At 38.6% G+C, this 23,026-nt stretch overlaps 1 protein-coding gene across 1 annotated transcript in view; it reads left to right on the top strand.

Annotated features, from left to right (window-relative positions):
• Window positions 1-1,318: 1,318 nt before the first annotated feature.
• The window catches only part of LOC134838978 (anoctamin-7-like), a 60,249-nt gene continuing 38,541 nt past the window's right edge, over window positions 1,319-23,026 (top strand). Inside the window, exons 1-6 of the mRNA XM_063854350.1 lie at window positions 1,319-2,168; window positions 14,708-14,972; window positions 15,264-15,327; window positions 15,405-15,520; window positions 15,785-15,892; window positions 16,120-16,262. Of these exons, the coding sequence (XP_063710420.1) occupies window positions 1,684-2,168; window positions 14,708-14,972; window positions 15,264-15,327; window positions 15,405-15,520; window positions 15,785-15,892; window positions 16,120-16,262 (1,181 nt within the window). The 5' untranslated portion in view covers window positions 1,319-1,683. The remainder of the gene's footprint in view (window positions 2,169-14,707; window positions 14,973-15,263; window positions 15,328-15,404; window positions 15,521-15,784; window positions 15,893-16,119; window positions 16,263-23,026) is intronic.

Genomic DNA, 23,026 nt, shown 5'->3' with positions numbered 1-23,026 from the left:
ACTAATTTGAGCCCAAAAATTATATCTTAAATTGTTGCAGAGAACACAATAAGAACGTGAAGAAAAAGTTCGTTCAATTTTTGCTGAAATCAAAAAGTTGCAACTTCTATGTCCCGTGACTGTGACTATGAAAAAAAAATTTGATATTCTTAACGTAGCCAAGCATTATTTCAACATTTCACAACCCATTTTAGATTTGATATTTGGATCTGAAATTATTATTTCAGATCTGAATTAAAAATTTCACTAGGTACGGGTAGCAAGTTAAAGGAGCATCAAAAAGGTTATTTCAACTGCCTGTATGCTAAAATCCATCAAATGACAAAGTCTGATCAGGACAGTGAACTTATTAAAGGGCAAAGCAAACAAAATGAAGGCATTTTGGCGGTTCATTGGACGAACAAGGCGGTAAACGAATAATTGTTTCACAAAAATTTGCCCTCAAACTAACAAAACTAAGTCTAACTGCTGTAATAAAATGTGATTAAAAATTTGTCTAATACTTTTCTTTTAATTAAGTGCCTTTACTTCTGCTTGGTGGCTTTACTTTCTCTCATAAGTTCACTGTCTAGAATAGACATGTCTTCTTGTCATTCACCCTCAGTTCTATAGCCCCGTAAAAATGAGATTGGCTGCATTGTCAAATTTCAAACTTAAGAGTGTTGATGGTCCATTGAATTGATGATAAACTAATCAACAAAAACTGTTCAGGATGCTAATAATGATGTAGCTTATATACATCAGAAATCGCAACAAGTTTTCAACAAAAGACAATAAAAACAGCTCACGAAGACAATTGGTATGCTTGATCTTCTATCAAAGACCAATAAGCACATTCAAATGCAGCTTTAAAGGATAGATGCGAAGAACATCTACTTCATAAATAACACTTCAGCAACCAATTTTGAAACCTTTGTCACGCAAGACTATACACTGAAGTATGAAATGACGCAGTTTTGACTTTCAGTTCATCAAATCAGAAACATCATTTTCTTCGTTTTCTCAGTTCAGTAAGCAACAGAGCTATGTATTATTTATGACAGGTTTTTGACTAAAAATCCTTAAATTCAGCAAGTGCACTTATCGAGAATTTTTTTTGGATCTGCTTATTTTTTCAGAACTTTTCATTTTAAAAGCTAAGATCAAAAAAAATGCAAATAGAGCCACTTTTATTCAGAGACTTTGTTCCTATAAGGTCAGAATAAACATCTTGTGTTTTTGTGTTTTTCGCATCGCTAAGTTCAATCAACGAGAATTTCAAGTGCGTAGGAAAAGCAAAAAAAGCACAAGAGGAGAAAGGAAAGTTCTCAATGACAGACTGATACCATATGGCGCGCTTGCGAAACTACCAAAATAATTTTTTTTCAATAGTTCTTCCATAAGAATTTTGTAGCTAACGGTTTTAATTCTTTGTTTAAACCATTAATTTTTCTAATCCCTTTTAACATCTATTTCTCTGCGTCATTTTTTTTGTTATTTCAAAAGAATCTAATTCAATTACAAGAATTATTTCTTTGTTTCAACCATTTAATTTTCTAATCCCTTTTAACATCTATTATTCTGCGTCATTTTTATTACAACAACTTTCTCGCTTTCAAGAGCGCAAAAACACTAAAATGTAACCAAAGAAATAAATAGTATTAAAAAGATATAACCGATATTAACTTATTGAATTAATGATAAATGGGTGACCGTGTTCAAATTCGACCATCAACGCGACGAAAACTTCCCGAAGTTCCGAGTATTGTGACTTACTCTGAAAAGACCAAGATTTCACCATACGAAGATGACGAATGTTACGACCACGTTAATCGAAGAAAAATCAGCCAGAGCAAAAACCCAGCCAATAAAACGAAGACCAAATCCCACAAGAAGAGAAAACAACCCGATTATTTAATGGAAAAATTTTACAGAGAAGAAAATCGCGTCCGATTGGCTGAAATAGTGACCAATGAAGTTGACTCTAGACAGTATCCAATGACAAGTGGGTATGTGAATAGGTGGCTCGTTCACTCTCACGAGAACGTATCTGTGTTTCACGCCGATTGTAATGTTTGTGTGACCAAGAGATGTGAAGAAGTGTTAAGTGCCGACGACAGCGAAATTGATGAGACAAATATACCTTTGGGTTTGAAGCTTCAGAACCCATTGACAGAGAGAGATCTCGCGTAAGTACTGAGTTTTCAAGTACTCAAGTCACAGATATATGCGCAGAGGCGGATTTAGGATTTTCTCGAGGGGAAGGGGCGGATTTTCAAAATTTTTATTGACCTTTTTTAAAGTCGACCAAATTGGTTTTCCGAGCGCTCCAAGAAACTACAAAGGCCCCGTGTGACCAAAAATTTTCCGCCGCAGGCAAATGTTTGAAAAATGCTGTCTCAAAAATGCGATCTCAAAGTTTTTGAAAAAAAGGTTCCAAAACCAGTCTAAAAAATGCCGTCAAAAATGTCTTAAGAAAATTTTAGGGTTGGCCGGCCTAAAATGGATTTGATGAAACAATACCAAAAGGGCACCCTTAGGTTGGTGAGGGGGAAAGGGAAGAGATCGACCTCCAACCCAGTCGCACGATCAATTAGTTCCAGAACTTGAGTCCAGATGATTTCAAAACGGTTTTATGAGTACGATTATTATTGGTCTAGTAATCTGATGATATTAATAAGTACCGTGCCCAGGAGAGCGAGGTTGGCGGGTGTCCGCTGTTGTCTATTTTCGCTCAGTTCTGGCTGCCAAATTTTCGAGAGGGTATTTTTTTCGTACAGATTGCGCAGAAAATCCAAACTTCGAAAGGGCTGACCTAAAAAAGTCAATTAAATCTCCGCATGACAAAATTCTTGAGAACGCCGCTGATAGCAAACTATGTCAAAAAATCAAATCTTTCTAAGTTCCTTTGTAAGCTAGAAATATTTTTGGCAGCTTTAGTATTTCTGGAGACCATTTTCGATTGCTCGAAAAATAGTTTTCAAGAAGTTTATTAGATACCCGATAAATATTGTCTGGCCTTATATTCATATTTAAACATTTTTTTTTCTATTCTATCGTCAAATATGATAAAAAACAAACGGAAATAGGGGTCTTTTTACCTAATATTCCGCCCAAAAATCAATAATTCAAAACATCTTGAACTGAAATGGTTTTGCTTCAATCCAATTGGCTAGAATTAGGCAATCCAATTTGAGCACCATCTCCAAATATTTTGTTCACAATTGTAATTCGACTGATAAACATGCCCCGGATTTTAGTTAAGTAAAAAAAACGATTTTAGTTAACTAAAAAGTTTCTTAAAAACCAAAGAGTTAGTTGAAGAAAAGTTAAGTGAAATTCGCGTTTTTATAAATATTTCGGCAATAATGGCAATAAAAGTTATCACTTTCAAAAAGTTTTTCGTTGAAAAATGTAGCGAGTCTGAGAGAAAACCCAAGTATTTCAAATTTTGACCAGTTTTTTGAAATTTTATTTTTTGTTTCTTACGGCATCTAACCAACTCCCCCGTTTCATGTGATTACCGGCAAAGATGTCAATGTCGGCGTATAATTTAAAATATTGTCGGTATTCTGGAGAATTTCGGCAGAACTATTTAAAATTACCCGAGTTGACCTCCATAGACCAAAAATGCTAATCATACAACTCCATAAATTAAGTCTATGAAAAAATACTAATTATTCAAGGTTCATACATTTTGCTAAAACTGTTTCGTCGAATTTTCGAAAAAACTTTTATCTTGTTTTGGCATAAAATTCGGAGTATCGTACTAAATAAAAAAGAAAAAATTTTTGTCAAATCTAGCATTTTTTTGATGACTACGACGAAAATTTTTCAAAGTATTTTTGAATTTGCCCCCAAAATTTTTTTCTGTGTTTTTTTTCAAACGCAAATTGATATTCGTACTCAAATAAACATTTTTTGGAAAAAAAATTTTTTGCATGCAAAATTTAATTTTTGTGTGTATAACGTAGGCCTGGATATACTAATATTGGATTTTTTACCTTTTCTCTTCATAAATTTTTTCAAAAACGCTTAACACTCCTCTTGTCTTTTTATGACCTGTTTTGTTTTTGTATGCCTTGATCAATATCTGGTTATTTAAAAATTCAAATTTTAGAAATAATCACCTTTGAAAATTTTTGCCAAAATTTAAAAGTTTGCAACTTTATTCGTTATATTTTTTGTGTAAGAAATAATTAACGCATTTAGGCGGTTTCCAATGCACTATTAATGCGAGACGGCAAAACCTTTGGATACTACGTTTGAGTAACCAAGGTTTATTTCATTTGTGTTCGGTTACGAACACAACCAAAAAATTTTGAGAAATTAAAATGTTAAAAATCAATATTTTTGGTTTATGGAAAAATGCTAGTCATACAACTTCCGTATATGAAACAAGACTGCTCGTATCAGGGCGAATCCCTGAATGTTCCGTCTGCCTTTTAAGGTTTTATGGGGCAGTAATAACAACATTAAAAATTTAAATGTATTAAAATAAAATGAATTTTTTTTTCTAAAATTTGAATTTTTTAAATGAAAATCATCCTCCACACGCCATATAGATTACAAAAGAAGAGATTTCGCTCCTTATATCAAATCAATTAGTGACAAATAAGCGTCTTCCAACCAATTTGGAACGATTTCTAAGACGGATTAAATTTCCGCTTACACGTTAATAGCGAGTTAATAGCGCGTTAATTATCCCAAATTGGCCAAAATGGCAATCTTTAAACACCTATGACTTTACAAAAAATGTTCACAGGTGAAATATCTTTTCAAATTTGAGCTCAGGGCAACAATACCTTTTGAATGATTAAAAAAAATTCCGTCAAAAATGGCTAGTTACAAAGTCGAAATTTGTCTGAAGAAAAAAAACCCACCCCGAGCACAAATATTCCGTTACTTTTGTATCGAAAGTCGGTCAAAAATATTAATCATAGACCTTTCATGCAATTTTCTGTACTGATGGAATTGCATGAAAAGTTTATGATTACCATTTTTTCATATATGAAAGTTGTATGACTAGCATTTTTGGTCAACAAGGGTAAACGCATCTCGTTGATTAGTTTATGATTTCCATTTTCTCAGAAATAGATAGTTAACTGCAAAAAATAGTCCTTTAGCTAAAATCCCAGGCCTGCTAATAAATCAGCCGAATTGGTAAATAAAAACTGATTCTTTGGTAAAATGTTCAAATTCGTTTGAAATAAACTGCAGAATTTCACCCTGACTAGAGCAAAATACAGAAAATAGCTCCAGGCAAAAATTACCACATTCAAATCTGCTCAAAATTTGGCCTTGTTAGAAATCGGTTTCAGGCTAAAGTGATCGCGTTTTCCGTAGTCAAGTCAATCAGTGCGATCAAGGTTGTGTTTTCTGCATTTATACTTTGAATAATGTAAAGAATTAGCAAAACTTAAAAATTTGGGTGGAATAAGAAATTAACACGCATAACATACACCAAAGCAGGTTAACTATGCGCCCAAAAGCGTTCATTCTAGTAGGCGGACGTTAGCTGATTGCTCGAAGAAATAACAGTTTAGCACAAACTGTTTTCTCATCTTGAGGTCCCATATTGTTAATCGTTTGGAAATCTCGTAGTACCACAGCAATAGCCTTTTTCCGTCGCTGAATCTCTTATAAAAAGTGAATGTTAAGTTGCAAAATCGGCTATCTCTCAGAGTCTTCTCAGTAACGTTTCAATGGATACTCATTTCTAAAACTTTCGAGATTTCTTTCAAAATCTCCAATATTGTAATTATTGCTTCTAGCACACAAGTTATTGACTCAAGAATGGTGCAAAATTACAATGTGTCTACGTTTTGGGATATTGAGTGTTAAAGCTGATTTAATTGATGGCTCAAAAGTCATCAATATTTCTTCGCGAATGCTGGTGAAAAACTGCTAAGATCTTAATAAAGAGTTAAGATGTACCAATGGTAACTTGTGTATCTAACTAAAGTTAAAAGAGGATAAAAGTAATGTTTGAATTAAAACTGACTGTAGTCTAAAAAGAGCAACTAGTGACTCGAAGTCCACTGGACTTCGTAGCGTTATAATTGACTGGTACGTAATTAGGTCATAGAGGTCAAGGTTATAACATACCAAAAATACTGAATCACAACATTCCCCAGTGCACAAAAATTAATATCTGCCCGCTCAATGATGTAACCAATATCACACATATACTCCATCTCCCCTCGCTCCACCAGGGCCAAAGAAGAAACAAAACGTAACCGCATTTTGCACCAATGGATTTTTACAGAGAGTACAAATTACAATGGAGGTAATTATATGGTGATATATACAGGCTACTTACAAGTTTACACAGATATCAACACTGACTGTACAAAATGATATGTACAATTGGGTTTATGTGATGTTTGTACAATTAAAGACAACTAACTAACTCACTAACTAGGTAAATGCTACACAAGAGAGAAAAAAAAATAATCTGGGTATCCAATGGATACAAGCTAAAATCAAATACGTAACATGTCATGTTACCACAGTTTAAAAGTTTTAGGAGTTTGAGGCCGTAGAATTGTATCTAGTATGGAAATTATCTGCTTCTAATCTTACATCAGTGTCGATGCCCGAGGAAATGTCACTAATGTTGTCCTCCTGAGTGTTACTGGTAACTTCTACCAATGGTGGCGATACCCATGCAGTCCTTATCGCCTGAGAGGAAGGTGTTGACAGTTCGTCTTGTGTGGTTTCAGCAACCAAAATCGTATGACGTGGGATCTCGTCGATGGGTGTGAGATAATCGGAGGGGGACGTCATACAGAATGAGGGAATTTGTTTCGGACTCTTCGCCCCGGAAAACGTAATAAGCGGTTCGTCATCGGAGTCTACTGCACTCATCGTCTCAGTACTGAGCGTCACTTGGACGATAAACCGTCTATCGCCATAGAATTTCGGGGGGCCTGGATTTCTTCTAGCACGATGTTTTGAAGATATCGGGGTTTTTGGTGTCTCCACTGTCTTCTCCGGAGAGCTATCTACTCGAATTGGGTCATCGCTTGTGCCCGTTGGTATATTGCAAGTTGTCTCAGTGTTGGTCTGGCTTTGTGTGGTACTCCTTGAATGATCTAAATTACTATGAAGTTTAACAGTTGGTGTATTATATACCATTTCCGCATCCGTGCCCAAGTAGTCGTCAATGACTTTATCCCAAAGGTCTAACTCTAACGACGAATCAAGATTATTGTAATGTGAATTTGAACCTTTCGAGGTCGTGTAGAATGTTCTCCTCTTTTTGCTCGAATTTCCAACCGTTGGCGTGAAATTCGTCGAAGGGCCTCCTATATTCGAGTCTCGTCTCTTGGAAGGGGAGTTTCTTTTTCGCTTGCCTGCTAAATCATTAGTATTAATTAGCGCTTTCGGTCTTGCCGTGAAGGTCTTAGGAGCTGCCGGTTGGGTTTTGTTAAAGGCTAAGTCCGATTTTCTTATCAAATGTCCGTTATCTAATGTGACCGTATGTTTCGTGTCTGACAGGGGTTTACTCCCCAGTGGTTTAAAATAAGGTTCTCCTTCCCTCCTGTTAACTGTTTTCCTAAACCAGTTACCTCCTTGACTGAAGGGGTTCGACAGTGGGGCTCGCTGAAGATTTCTGTCTACTTTGTCAGCGGGGTCGCTCTCATAGCCTCTTTCCTCGATTGATCTGTCTTCTAGGTAGCCGTCTTCGAAAGCATCATCGGCACCCCAGTCTTGTGCTCTGTCCTTCGTTATGATTGATTTCCCCTTATCTAAACTAATTGCGTGAGAGACCAAAGATTTCCAGAACGTGTTGGGAGATCTATTAAAATGTTTTGAGAAAGGAGAGCATCCAATGGATGGTTGTTTCGTCGAGCGTATGTTCCAAATAATTTTATCAATAGCCGAATTTAAAGATGGTTTTGGATCGTTGAACGACATTGCCAGAAGCTTAGCTTTGACCGTGTAAATGAGTCTTTCTACTACCCCATTGGATCTATGATCGCCAACCGTACATAAAATTAAATTAATGTTGTTCTTCTCGCAGAAGTTTCTAAAATCAAACGAAGTAAAACATGACCCATGGTCGGCTCTGATGGACTTTGGAAATCCGTGAAGATGGCAGTAATCTGTCATGAAGGTTAAAATTGAAGAAGTCGAGGTGTTGTTTACTACCTTAGCAGAGGGAAACTTTGAAAAACGGTCAATGCATAACAAAAGGTATTTTTCGTTACCCCAGCTCTTGTCCAATGGGCCGGCGAAGTCTAAATCTACTTCTTCATTTGGTTCGGTCAGGTTCGGTAATTTCTCCGTTTTGTTCTTCCCTAGTAACACTTTTAGGTTCTTACCGGCCATTATGCACTGAGTGCAATTCTTTCCGTGATGGTAAATCTCTCTGTATAAGTGTGGCCACCAAATGTTTTCTGCCAAGGCTTTCATCCCGAACTGCCCTGGATGAGTCTCGTGAAGGAGTGACAAAAAAGGAGATCGTAGTGCAGCCGGCACTATCAGTTTGTTATCGTTGAATAACAGCCCTTCTTTCACATGTATGTCCCTCTGGAAGTTCTTTAAATAGGCTCCGAATTTGTCCAATGGTTTGCCTTCGAGTACTGCCTTCTTTACTTCCTTGAGGATTTTGTCTTCGTCCGTCATGAGTTTAATCAGCTTATTCGAACAATGATCTGATAGTGATAACGGGTTGTCTGGTAATCTGAGATCTCCCTTGTATTTGGCCAACAGTTTTTTGTGTAAATCTGACATTATGTCGTTATTAAAATTCAAGAAGATTCCTTTCTTTTCTGCCCTGAGGGAAATTTTTAACACGTTGACCGATGTAATAAAATCTTGTAACAGTTTTTCTTGATCTGAATTTAATGACTGATTGATTAATAATACTGATTGGGCAAGAAAGAATAGGAAAGTTTTGTCTGAGAGGTAAAAATAATTGAAATCAAATTTTGATAAGTTTAAAGGAACACAACCGCTTGTGCAAGACTCTGAACGCGAGTGATTGGAATTACAAATTCTGATAGTGTCGTTTACGTAATTCAGAATATTCGAGAAGAACGACCGTTGGATGCTTTGTGATAAATCTTTCTTTCCACCCATTGGATTATTACAATCCAAGTTACTAATCGTATTTACATCCAGTGGATAATACACTTCGTTCTTTTTACAATCTTTATTTACAGAGAGGTTCTCTACAATCTTTTGTACTGTTGCCACTACAAATTCGCTATCGTAATGTGATGTAGGAAGTGCTTTACCTGAAGGTAATCTCGACAATAAATCTGTAAATCCCATGTCTTTTCCCGGAATGTGCTTGATCTTAAAATTAAATGGTAACAGTCGATTTACCCAACGGGTTAATCTGCTATGCATAGTTTTGTTGCTGTGGTTTGCATTTAATGCAGATAATAATGCCTTATGGTCCGTCACAATTTCAAATTCGGCCCCATACAAGTAATTTTTAAAATGTTCTGTAGCCCAGACTACTCCCAACAATTCAAGTTCGTTTGTAGAATATTTACTTTCGTGGTTGTTTAAAAATCGGGAGGCGAATGCTATTGTTACCCAATTTTCTCCATTCCATTGTTCTAGGGTAGCTCCTAAGCCGTTATGAGAAGCGTCTGTCTTTAGTCTTGACATCCTTTTTATGTCGAAGTGGTTATTCTCTGTTATCTTCACTATCTGTTGTTTTAGTTCTTCAAATGCTTTGGTATGTTCGTCATTCCATTGGTAGACTGATTTCTTCACAAGGAGTGGTCGTAGGGGGGAACTTAGGGCGGACAAATTCGTGACGAATTTCATATACTGATTGATCGATCCAAAGAAAGACCTAAGTTCAGATATGTTTTTGGGGTTTGGTAGATTTTTAATCGAATCTGACTTTCCCACCAATGGTTTCACGCCCGATTTTGATATCTTGAAACCTAGCCACTCTATTTCTTTTTGGAAGAATGCACATTTTTCCCATTTTACCGCCATGTTCTTGTTGTCCAAAATGTTTAAAATGTTTGTTAGTATCGCTTTGTGTTCATTAAATGAACCTTTCGAAGCTATTAAAATATCGTCGATATAACAGTTGGTAAAAGGAATATCTTTCAATAAAGAGTCCATTACCCTCTGGAATTCGTTTGGCATATCGCCCAATCCGTAAAATCCAGTTAAAAACCTATAGGTTCCAGTGGTTTCGCCCCCCACGATACTAAAGTTGCACTGTTTGCTAGTGTCCGTGCATAATTGTAATTGGCTGTATGCGTTCTTTAGATCTAGATTACTAAACCAAACTTCCCCTGACTCTTTGCTTGACAGTTCAAGAGCAATATTATTGATCAGTTCATGTATGTTTGGCATCTGGTACTTGTTCTTGAATATCTGATTATTTAATAGTTTCGAATCTAGTGCCAACTTGATGCTACCGTCTTTTTTTCTTGTAATCACAATTGGGCTTATAAAACAATCTTCGTCGCATTTGTTCAACTTTAAGATATGCCCCTCTTTTTCCATTCTATTTAGTTCCATTTTTACGTTATCGAGTAGATGTAAGGGAACTCTTTTACCTTTGGTTTGGATAGGTTTGAATGGGGAGTGGAAATGAGTAACTTTTCTGTCCGAAGGTATTTTTCCCACTCTGTTAAATAGCCCTTTGTACCTGTGATACAGATTAAGTGTCGTATCTGAATAATTATTTGACTTACACAATTCTGTGTGTGATATGTTGTTGACGGGTAGTAGAGGCTGTCTTTGGGCTATCTCTATTCCAATTCTCGGGAGATTGTCGTTGCCCAGGATGTTCCTCTCATGTCCAGAAGTGATGAAAAATGGGGCTTCGTCCGCGGTCCATCCATTGGATTGTAACCTCACAACCACCTTCCCGATGATGTTGATTGTGTCGTTAGTGAATCCGCAGTATAATTCCCTCGTTTTCTTCTCAACCGGCTGAACCTTCAACTGTGGATTTCTCAGCCTCAATTCGTGAAGTACATTTTGTTTCAGGAAGCTCACTGGGCTTGCCGAATCCACTGGAATGTTCAAGTTGACTATCGCGTCGTCTCCCAAACCGATGTTGACAAGTTTTTTCGTTTCCAAACCATTGGTATCGTAGATTGTTCTAATGTTGAGGACGGAATAGTCATCGTTATCACTTATCCCCTCTTCGGTCCAAGCGTTGATCACTCCGCAAAAATTTTCTTCGCTTCTCATCTGAAGATCTTCTGGGGAATATGAACAATTCTGACTATTTACAGCTTCATCTACAGTATTTACAGCGGGTTTTCTTCCTTTCGATTTACAAAGTCTTCCAAAATGTCCTTTATATTTACAAATATTACACACGATTTCTTTCGCCGGACACACATTCAGATGACCCTTGGTAAACGCATTCCCGCATTTCATACAAGTATTGGATCTTTCTATGTTTAAGCTTGGTTCCTTTTTAATGTTGTTGAAGTTTTTATACCCTCTTCCACTATTTCCTGTCGTGTTGAAAGATCTAGTCATATTGGTCAGTTTGAGGTGGTTATAGTAGCCTTTTTCGTCAATTATAGCTTGGTTTAATGCATCCAATGGATTGAGAGTTTCCAAAAGTAGTCTACGTTGTAAGTCGCAGTTTTTCATGTTAAAGATAAATACGTCTCTGATCCACTCCTGTTCAGCATTAATTCCAATTTCACATGATCTCGCCAAGTCTGATAACGCGCCCCAAAATTGTTCATAGGATTCTCTATCCTTTTGTTTCCTGCTCAATAATTTGTATCGTTCGAATGTTATGTTGGTTGGTTTGATAAAAGCCAATTCTAGCATTTCGTAAAACTCCTTGAATGAGATCCCTAGGATTTTTACCCTTGGATGTTTCTGGGCGAAAACTCTTTTTCCTTCCGCTCCTAAGGCCAAGTATAGGATCGACCTTACTTTTTTATCGGCCTCGTATCTCCTCATTCCTCCGAATTTTCTCTTTTCTTCTGCTATTCTTTTCTCTTCAGCGTGTTCATAGACTCGCATTGTTTCTTTGTTCCTGGTCTCCCTGGCTTTCCTCTGTTGGTCAGTTTCTGACTCCTGGGCGCCTTCTAGGATTGGTAACGTCGTCTCCCCTTCCATTGGTTCTTTGAGATTATCTAGGTCTAGGTTTTCCTTCGCGATAATGGCCAAATGAAATTGGTCTATCCAATTGTTCCATTGGGTGGGGGGTTCAACCGTGTGGTTCGGCCAAAAGGCGGGTATTCCCCTCAGGTTCGAATCAGTTGTTGACTGCGCCATAATAAAGAGTTAAGATGTACCAATGGTAACTTGTGTATCTAACTAAAGTTAAAAGAGGATAAAAGTAATGTTTGAATTAAAACTGACTGTAGTCTAAAAAGAGCAACTAGTGACTCGAAGTCCACTGGACTTCGTAGAGTTATAATTGACTGGTACGTAATTAGGTCATAGAGGTCAAGGTTATAACATACTAAAAATACTGAATCACAATATTCATAGATAGCGGTTGCTGTTTTTGGGCAATAATGTTTCGATGTTTTCGCATGAGATCATATTAGTATGTAATTGCTGGCTGCTGGCCTGTTTTTTTTTTAAAAAACTTTTCTAAATAATTAAGTTTATCAGGAATCTTTTTCCAGATAGCATTTTTTGCCATTTTGAACTAGTACTAAAAATGACCAGGGAGAAACCAAAAACGTTTACGGGACGAAATGGAAGGACTTTCACTGTAACATCAAAGTTTTTCGGTAGAACCGTACTAACACGAGTTGATCAAAAATGATTATCATGCAAGTGCCTATTATGAATTTTTTTGTAAGTCCATATTATGTAGATAGTATTGTCCGAAACACTTTTATTTTGAGCAGATTTTCATGAATCTAAATGAATAACAAAGTAACTTACTAGGAACCCTTACTAACAGAGTAACTTACTAAACTTTCTTCTTTTCCTCGTTCTCAAAATCCCATGTATACCAGGTTAACCGAAATTATTTCGTATAATTTTCAAAATTACAAAAAAAAAAACTTAATGAAATTTTAGTGATTTCAGGTTTCAATTAAATCAAAGACAACAAATTGAGGAATAACTAAACAATTATATCTAAACGTAAGAACTACATAAAAAAAAGCATTTCGACCATGACTCAAATTATTATCGTCAGTGAAAAATTCAGTTTTTGTTAAAAATTTTCAGGAATTCCTTATAATTTTTAATTCAAAACACTCTCAGGCAATAAAGGGAGGAACTAATGCACCATGAATTCATAATGCGTTTATATACTGAAAATAGAAAACAAAAAAGAAAAAAAAATTAGTACGTCAAAAATGGCTAAAATTTTTGCAACGCGCTTTCAATAAAATTTTATTAAAAGCAATGATTTGTAATTTTATTTCAAAATAGAACATCATGCTTATAATGAGTCATATTTTTTTATGCCAATGTTTGGAGAAAAAAAATGTTTCAATTTCATTAAATGCTACAAAAAAAATATATATATTTTTGGTATTATCTGAAAAAAAAACAACAGATTATATTGCGATTATATGAGAAAAAAACATGTATTGAAAAGATGTATAAAAAAATACATTATATTTCCATTATATTTGACACAAAACAAAAATTTTCTAGGGATATTTTTGACCATATAATCTATTAGTTTTTTCTTCTAAGACAAAATGGCCATTTAACTGATTGTTAGAGGTTTAATTCTTTTTGGACATAAAAACGCCAGATAATTGATTAAAAACTTAAAGTTCTATGAGGCTGAGGCCCACCATGATCCGTGTTTGCGGGTAAGGCAACATTACCATTACCCAGCTCAAAAGAAAATCGCAATGAGTTTTTAAACGGGAACACTTTTTTTCCACTACTGGAATTTCAACGCACATAAAGTCTTTTCTACGTTTTAATCTAAAGTTCGTTACTTGTTGTTCAATTTAATTTTTTTCTGCCTACTTTTGGTATTTTGTTCCTTTTTTATGTTACTCAAAAACCGTAACTAAATTTTGTTCCTTCCATCAATTTTCTTAAATCATAGAAACTTTGGGGAGGGGGCTGGTTAGGACGATTTTTCAGGTTGGGGGGGGGAGCGGAGCAAAAGGACTATTGTTAGGGGGGGGGGGAGACCTTAACATAATCTTTTTTTTTGCATTTAGAGTTTAGGTTTAGAAATGGATTAGGCCGTACACTCGCTTTGCAAAGTTTCCGCATAACTCATTTGATAAATGCAGAAATTCTTCCAAAAGTTTACACAATGCGAAACAAAAATAAAGTGGAAAAAAATCCTTTTAATGTGATTTCTACTTATTATATAATCCATTATAATGGATTTCAAATGAATTATAATGCATTTTGTTTATGCGAGAAAATTAGATTTAAATCCATTTTTAGTCCAATTTGTTGTCTGAGCGTAGCATGGGATTCAATTATGTTTACAGAAATTTTAGACCACAAAAATCTTTTATAATCGACTTGTTTTCACTTTTTTTTAAATGCGGGCTCTTCTATAATTGCTCTAAATGCACAAACTCTTCAGAAGCTGTTAGGCTTAAAGAGGTTGTAGAGCCTTCTTTTAGTCATTGACTGGATATAACGCCAGATAAATCATTACCTTATCCCGAGTTTTAAATTTTACCGTACTTTCTTACGGCAAAACTTGAAGAGACATAGAAAAATTTTCAGTACATATCAGTTGAAAACGTTGTAACAGTTTTGTAAATAAATTAACTTGGAAGCATTTCGTTACGACGTTGGAATACCCTTTCAGATCACTTCAATCACGAGTTGAGCATACTGCAGACCCCGATGATGACTACGACGATGACGATGAAGACCTCCCGGATGTAATAAGTGACGGAGAGGCGGCTAAAGTGACAGCTGAGGTTTTGCTGGATGGAGTAGATGTGATAGAGGAAAGGGGAGCCTCTGCCCTCAATATGGCTTCCCCTCCCACCAATGGGGATGACTTGTTCGAGATGTTCCAGTCCACGTCTAATCCGGCCAAGAAGGGACCGAACTCTAAAAACAAAAAGGTTAGAAAAAACATTACGAGGCCAAAATGTGTATTTTGTGAATTGTAACGGATTCTGCAAAAAAAACGTAAGGCTGTGGTTTTATTAAAGTAAAGAACACGTAAAGTTTTATTAAAAGTTTGTAGAACACTCATATTGTGTAAATTAATAGTTCTTTTGACTGAAGCACTTTTTGATTGCAGCCACGAAAAGAAGAAAATAAATAACGAAAATAATTTAACGAAGTTAACGAAAATAATTTACTTAAGAGCATTTTCACTGAAATTTTAATGTCGCAATCAATGTTTTCAGATCCCTTTCGAGTACAGAAATCTGACAAGGGATGTATTTTTCTTGGATGGAATCAGAAAGATAGGTAAATTTTTTCACTTGTGATATAATTAGAAGAAAAGAACAAAAATGTTTCCAATCAAGGACTTTATATGATTCTAGATTTTGTGTTGGCATACGAGATCTCTGATAAAGCCGACAAGAACTCGAGGATGAAGAGAGAGTTCCGGAAGAATTACTTCATAGCCATACAACGGGCGGGACTCCAACTGGAACAGGTAGTGATAAATGTCTCAGATTGGCATCCAAACACAATTTTCAGCACAAAGTTCCAAAGACGAATCGAAAAGGCGTGTCGAAAAGTCTTCTCAAACCAGATCACCATGACTTTAAAAATGAGCGGAGTTCGCGGAACAAATCTTACTCCCATGTTTCAATGAATAGAGATATTATCAACTTCTACGCAGTTACAAAATTAGAACTTATACATAGAAATCATGCAAAAAAAGGTTTTTTTTTTGAAAAACCAAACGGTCTTTCAGCTCCACTTGCCCCAGTCTGACGGGAAGAAGATTTTCATCTGTGCACATGTGCCTCTGGATGTCATGGTGCATTATGCCGAAATGCTCAACTTTAGACTACCAGTTGCCGTGAGTATTTCTCAATTTCATTTGACTGCAAAATCAGCACAGTAGGTGAACCAAAGTCGATATACTCCTTTTTACGTTTTTCTCATTCAGACCATAGTTTCAACGCCGATAAAAAATATATTATTTCAGTTTTGATCTGTGACTTGCACACTCTGATATTATATGAGCCTAAAAAACAATTGGTTCCAACTTCGTTTAGCTTGATCGATTTCGTTTGTTTATTTTAGTTGGGTGAGCAGCGGGAAGTGAACTGGTCACATGAAGTGCAGCAGAAGTGGTTCAGCTGCATCGGAAACATGATGTACCAACACACTCCCTACATCCCCACCTGCTACCTCTCCTCCCCCTTCAAGGCCACCGCATACCAGAGGTATCAAATTGTGAATCCATTAAGTTACCACAACTAATTACCATCATTTACAATTACCGATTAATTTTTGTTGAACTTAAGACTGATCAGAATAAAGTAATGTTTACACATTGCTGCAGTTATTGCAGTGGCGCCAAGGTCGCCCACCAGGTGTGCTAAGTTATCTCACACGGTGCTAAACTTAAATTCATCTGTCTGTATATCGATATACGATTCAGACCTACTCTTTTGTTACGATAGTTTAACAAGCTCAACTCTATATCTTCCTCTACCCAATACACTTTATAAACATAAAAGTTCATTCCATTTGGGCTAAGTCAATTCTTCTCTTCTTCTTCTATATACATACTACGGTTGTATTTATCGAAATCAACTTTTAGATTTTACCGAGTTTTATCAATCCTTGAGTTCGGTAAATGTCATGGCGCAGCCAACAATTCCCGTTTCGGATGACAAGACACATCGCTGGCTTACCTCCCTTTTGGACTAAACCATCTTTATCCCCACCATACAGTTGGGACAGCTGGTTCGGATAGTTCAGCCTAGCGTTATGAATAAAGGACAATTTCAATGTGTCTGATATCCTTGTTGAACCCGGTGCGGTGCACAATGAGCACGATGATCCTTCTTCAAGGCCAGAAACTAGGCCAGACCCAGAAACACAACCAGAGGCAAATGATCGCCTCCGCAGAGATGCTGCTGCAAAAAGACGTGTCGACGAAACAAACGTTGAGATGCGAAAGAAGGGGCCGCGAATCGGAATGAACTGGTTTTTTCACGAAGCAGAGGTAAGAGCTCGATCAAGACTATTCTTTGCTCTTGGGAACGCAGGTAGAAAGAAACTAGCACAAGCTTTCCCGCACGCTGATCTCAACCTGCTTTCGCTCAGAGAATTTTTTCAAAACTGCGCTTACGCCTTCAAGGTGGAACTAAATGTCACCATGGAACGTATCAAACTCTACAATTTCCGGTACATGGAAGCTAACGAATCATTTCTGTCATTCCACTCGAGGTTGTCGGCCTAAGCGGCGTGCTGTAATTGGACTGCACAAGAGGAACGCAAGGTGGTAAGAGATCTCTTTATAGGTCGTAATCGCGACTCCGATGTACAGAGTAAGTTAATCCTGAAAAATCCAGATCATGCTGGAACATTAAAGTTAGCGTTGGAACTAGAAAAGGGTGCATCTACGTCGATGGAACTACGGAAAATACTACCTGATAACAAGAACGCTTCATCTTTTAGTTTACCTAAAATAAAACAAGCTTTTTGAATACAATCGCGTCGGGGTGGTGGTCAACCTTCTTCCCACAAACAGAACGCCCCGGACCGAAAAAATCAAAACCCATCTAGGTCGTGTTATTTCTGTGGTAATACGTTTTCAACTGATCATCGAAAAAATTGCCCAGCACGAGATGTAGAGTGCCGGTCGTGTAAGAAAAAAGGACATTTTGCTAAAGTATATAACTCTAAACGTCGAGTCAATCGTGTGGATGAGGAGGATGCACAGGCAGGTCTGGAAACTGAAATTGATGTTATTGTGTTGGATCAAGACGACGACAGCGAACCCGAGAATAGGATTCTCAGCATTCAGTCACGAAACAAACGGTCCAGAGTCCAAATTTTCAGTTTAGAACTACTGAAATGCAACCATGGAACACCTCGTAACTTGAGTGTGATGTAGCGCTCGGATGCGAAATCATTCCACGCCACATTAGACACGGGAAGCGCGGTTTCCTCCTTAAACAAAAGGGCAGCGGATGTTTTACTTCAGCAGTATCCCTGGGTTACACTTAACAGTGTTCAAAATTTGCCTAACGAGGTTTCCTATGTAGATAATAACGAGAACTCAATCAAGACTTTCGGTAGTTTGACAATCCCTACCTCTGTCTGGTGGGTGGAAAAAGCATAACGCCACGTTCTTCGTTTCCGAGAACAAAACACGATGCTTGTTGGGGCTAGATTTGCAAAATGCTGTCGGAATAGATACAATCCAGAGGAATCCGCCCCAAATGAAGAGAGTGCAGAATGTGGTGAAAAATTCAACCCTTGAGCTGAGATAATCGCACCTCGTCAAGAAGTTCCGTCAATTGTTCACTCGATTGGGCAGGTCTAAGTCTCATCAAGTACACACAAGTTCATGGACCCGTTGATTCCTAGACTAATTAAAGATCGGAAGGTGCCAATCCATATTCAAGATCGCGTGTCAGAAGAGCTGAAGGCGCTGGCAAAGGAGGGTCATATTACGAAGCTCGATAAATGCACTAGAGATCATTTCATCAACCCCATTAAGATGACCGCAAAGAAAGATGGCTCGATTAAGCTTGCCATGGACGCCAATCCCCTCGATGTGCAAATCTGAGAAATTAAGTATCAGATGCCAAATATTCCGGAACTAATCAAGTCGGCCGCCCAGATCATTAACAGTGATGTCTTTAGTTCAGTGTTGTTACTTCACTCGATTTAAAAAATGCGTTCAGTTTGATTAAAAATTTCGAAAATGACAAAAATTCATTGTAATTTCAATATCATTTGTGGAGAGTCAACAGGAAGATACAGATTCAACACTTGGGTTTCACGGTTTAACGGACATGCCGTCCGAGTTTCAAAAAGCGATGGATTTTACGCCGCAAGGATTTCCGGGACTGTGCTATTTGGATGATATCCTTGTGGTCTGTACGGGGACGTTGTCACAACATAATGAAATTGTCCATAAAATTCTCTCTCGCTTGGACGAATAAGGTTTTGTGTTGAAGTTGTCTAAGCCTGAATTCGCGGTGGAAAAGCTCGAATGGCTGGGATTTGATATCCACTCATCAGGCTACTATCCAAAATTTCCAAGATCGATACAGTCAGGAATCTGAAGGCTCCTAGAACTCTCAAGCAACTGCGGTCCTTCATGGGCATCCTCAACCACTTCCAGAAGTTTATACCTGGTTTGCATAACCTTACGTGCGAATTCCGTGAATCACTAAAGCTTTGCAATAAAAGGAAATTCGTCTGGAATGAGTCTCAGGAGGCTGCATTTCGGAAATTTCTGGTACTCATTGCAGAAATTACTGGCTTGTTCCACCACGACCGGCAAAGAAGACGCGTGAAGTGTGACGCCAGCCACAGTGGCTTAGGAGCATGTCTGGAGCAAGAGACAGATGCAGGTTTGTATGTACCTATTTTGTTCGCCTCGCATTTTCTTAACTCAGCGGAATTTAAATACGGTACGAATCAACTTGAACTACCAGCAGTGGTCTGGGCGTGTAAACATTTTCGCACTTATCTACTATGCAATAAATTCGAGATACTAACAGACCATAAAGCCATGATTTTGGCCCTAGAGGAATATAGAGGAAATTAAGCATACCAGTCACGCTTAACACGTTGGGCGGATAGGCTGTTACAGTTCGACTACGACATCAGGCACGTGCCTGGTGCCAGTCATGGTATGTCTGATTATCTTACCCGAAACCCTACGTTTAATGCCTCTCCTAGTTCAGTTTATGATGAACTGTTTGTCATGAGAACTATTGGAAACTTCACTCAAGTGCGTAATTTAATAAGGGCGGGCGCTGCAATGCCACCGGGCCCCATCGATTACACATTTGTTTCTAATATATCCGTGGAGAGTTCTATGTCAGCTAATTGGTCATTTGGCAACGGTAATTTCGGTGATAACTCGCGTGAGGGTGGATATTCAAATCCACCTAGTATCGATCAATCAGATTCAACCATATCTCTTGAGCAAACGCCGGTAGGGGGCGACAAAATTTTATCGCCTGCCTACAAAGATTTCTGCGGTTGTTCACCGCAAGAGGTAGTTATTTGCTTAACAAGTAATATCGACCAATTAGAGTATAGTCTGTTTTCGTGTAATTTGCCACCACTTAATTGGTGTTCGTTGACCGGAAATACTGACCAATCACGTTCACGTTCGCGAGCAATCTAAGCCAATCAGAAAAAAGACGTATAAAGGCATCAAATTGCTAGAGGGCCACCGGTCATACGATTCCAGGTTCAGCCAATCAGAATCAAGGTTGAAATTTGCGTCCAGTCAATGCTGAATCAAGTCATTCTCAAATCAGTTTTGCTATATTTTTCACTTAAATTCAGTAGGTCAATCGCACTCCAATATGAGTTCTCCTATCAACGCTTCCGCCTTACTCGACAATACAGCAGTTCGAGAGAACCTACTAGACTTCGTCGAAAACTTTGATGCGGGCACTAGTCACGACACACCCAACACCCCGGCTCCGATCAACCCAACGCCTTCTCGTCCCAATGCTCAGGTTCAACCGCTTCCAGTCTCTCAGAAGTCAGACTCGTCAAGGAGCTCCTAGGACACCACTACAGTCAATTGCGAATTTCATCGAAAAGTGTCGGCAACCGGGCTCGTTAGCTGCGCGCTACTGAGGAAGTTTGTTCCATCAAAACGAAGCCGTTCATCTCACAGGATAAGAAGGAGATTGTGGTTCTACCCAGCTTTTTCGATGTCAGGTTACTGGCAGAGCTAACCGATGAAGACGAGTTTCTCGTGCTGATGAGGAGGGCAATCTCAAACAACGAAACAACGATATTCAATCTTTCTCAAAACAGGGCATGTGCATCGCTCAGTTTTCGCCAGTAGCGTTGGTGGTGGATAATTGCACCCTCATTGATAATAAGTTGGCAATACTATTCAAGCTCAGGTCGGCAATTTTGACACGGCTACATTGATCTTACCCCGGACAAAAAGCCAGAATAGAGGCGGCCGAGCTCATTTGGTGGCCCTACATGAATCGACAGATCGTTGAAAATTGTCAGAATTGTATGGAAAGGACGAAATTCGGTAAGAACATGAAGTCGTCTCACACATTTAAAACTTCGCTACTGCTCCCATCCCTCTTCGCTCCTAATGAGGAATTACAGTTAGATTTTGCTGGCCCACTACAGGACAAAAAAAGGAAGAAGTTTTCATCTTGGTGGCAGTAGACAGGTAGTCAAAAATCCCGTCCGTTCTACTATTTAAAAATACCGGCTCCAAAAAAGTAGTCAAATTTCTGGAAGCATATATACGTATTCACGGCACACCAAAATCTATACGCACAGACCACGGCTCCGGTTTTAAAAAAGCTATGCTTAAGGATTGTTGCAAAATATTGGGAACCGATCACTTGTTCTGTCCAGTTGCTGTGGCTGTGGGCTAGTGGAACGGACTATCCAGACGATAAAACATAAATTGAGTACAGAGGCATCTAGCCCTCAGTATAAATGTCTCAATCATGTCCTCCACGCGATCTTGGATGAACTAAGCAAATCCAAGCACGCAACTTTTTAGAAATCTCCTTTTGAAGTACATTTTGGTCGAAAACCGAATAGGGAACTTTCTTTGGCCAGGGATAGGATTCTTGCTAAGGCTTCAGATCAAAGTACCCTAGCTCGGAGCCTCCTGAAACCGGAAGATTGACACAGCCAAAAATATAGCCAGGACAGGGTGAAAGATCTGAAACGTGGTTCAACCAGTCCAGACGTGGCCTCGCGCTTCAAGAAAATTGTTCCGGGTCAGAAAATAGCTGACACCCAACAATATAAAGCCCTTGAGGATCTCGCACTCGCTGCTAACCGGTGGAGTTAGCTGAAACGCAATATTAATGTGTAGACTGGGCGTAAATTGATGCAGGAGCTCGGGTCAGGCAATAATGAGATTGCTAATTTTCTGCAAACAGGTCTCAGCAAAAGTACCCTGAGGTTTTAAGACCGCGTTGCCGATGCACCCAGCAGGGAACCTACGGTCTCACCCAGCCAGTCGCGTCAAAGAACTACCGGTACAAGTAATTTAGAGTCTTTGTTTTTACATAGTCCTGGTAGTGTAAAATTTTTTAGAAAGTGCCTTGACAGAAAGTCCGGAAAACCACTTTATAGAACGGCAAAATTCAAGATCGTTCGGGTCACGAACAACAGGTATATTAAATAACACGTATATTGCGAACACGGGAAAAGTTTTCCGGAAGAAACACATAGCTCTAAAACGCAATTTTAATAACCGTGAGGTTTTAGCTAAAAGGTCAGCAGCAGCCCCCATTCGGGGAGTCAGGGTCGGACAAACTTTGCCTCCACGAAAGATCGCGCCAAGAGGCCAGAATACTATGCCTACGCAAAGATGTCCTATTCGATTGTTCCAGCCTCTCATAAACGGTCGGCAGATCCACCAGTGGTCCTTTTGTCGGACTCGTGTATCCAAGAAGCAATATCACGTATTCAATCACCCAGGAGATCTCCTCGGTCTATGTCTACGCCTCAGCGGGCTCCGAGGGTCACTTCAACCCTTTTTCAGGGGCCATCGGCAGAACACGTTCCTCAAACGCCTTCAAATCCCTTGTACCCGTCTTTGCCTTCGGGTTCGCCCATGGGAGGCCTCAACGCGTCGAACAGGACGGTGGCCACTTTGCCTGCTACCGACACGGCAGTTGCACGAACTCCAACTCTCCGATCTCGGTACGCCATTCTGACGTCCCAGACACCACAGCGGAGACTCCAACTCCAAGTCCAGTTACGTCAGAATTCTCAAAACCAGTTCTTGCTAGCTCAGGGAGCCCAAGCCATTTCGAACCACCACAGTCAGCGGTGCAAGACGATTTGGAGTCACAAACTTCTTCTTCTTCGCGTGCCAGGGCGTCAGGTCGAAACAGAAAGGCCCCAGCTCGCTACGGAAGTCCAATTTGCCACGAAAAGAAGTGGAAGAATTCGCTGCCTCTTCCCCATAGCCCGGTCAAATCGGAGACAGTTCCCCGATCAC

Source organism: Symsagittifera roscoffensis, chromosome 2 (genome assembly GCF_963678635.1).
Source record: "Symsagittifera roscoffensis chromosome 2, txSymRosc1.1, whole genome shotgun sequence".
Classification (NCBI taxonomy): domain Eukaryota; kingdom Metazoa; phylum Xenacoelomorpha; order Acoela; family Convolutidae; genus Symsagittifera; species Symsagittifera roscoffensis.
This window is presented reverse-complemented; position numbering and strand designations above follow the sequence as displayed.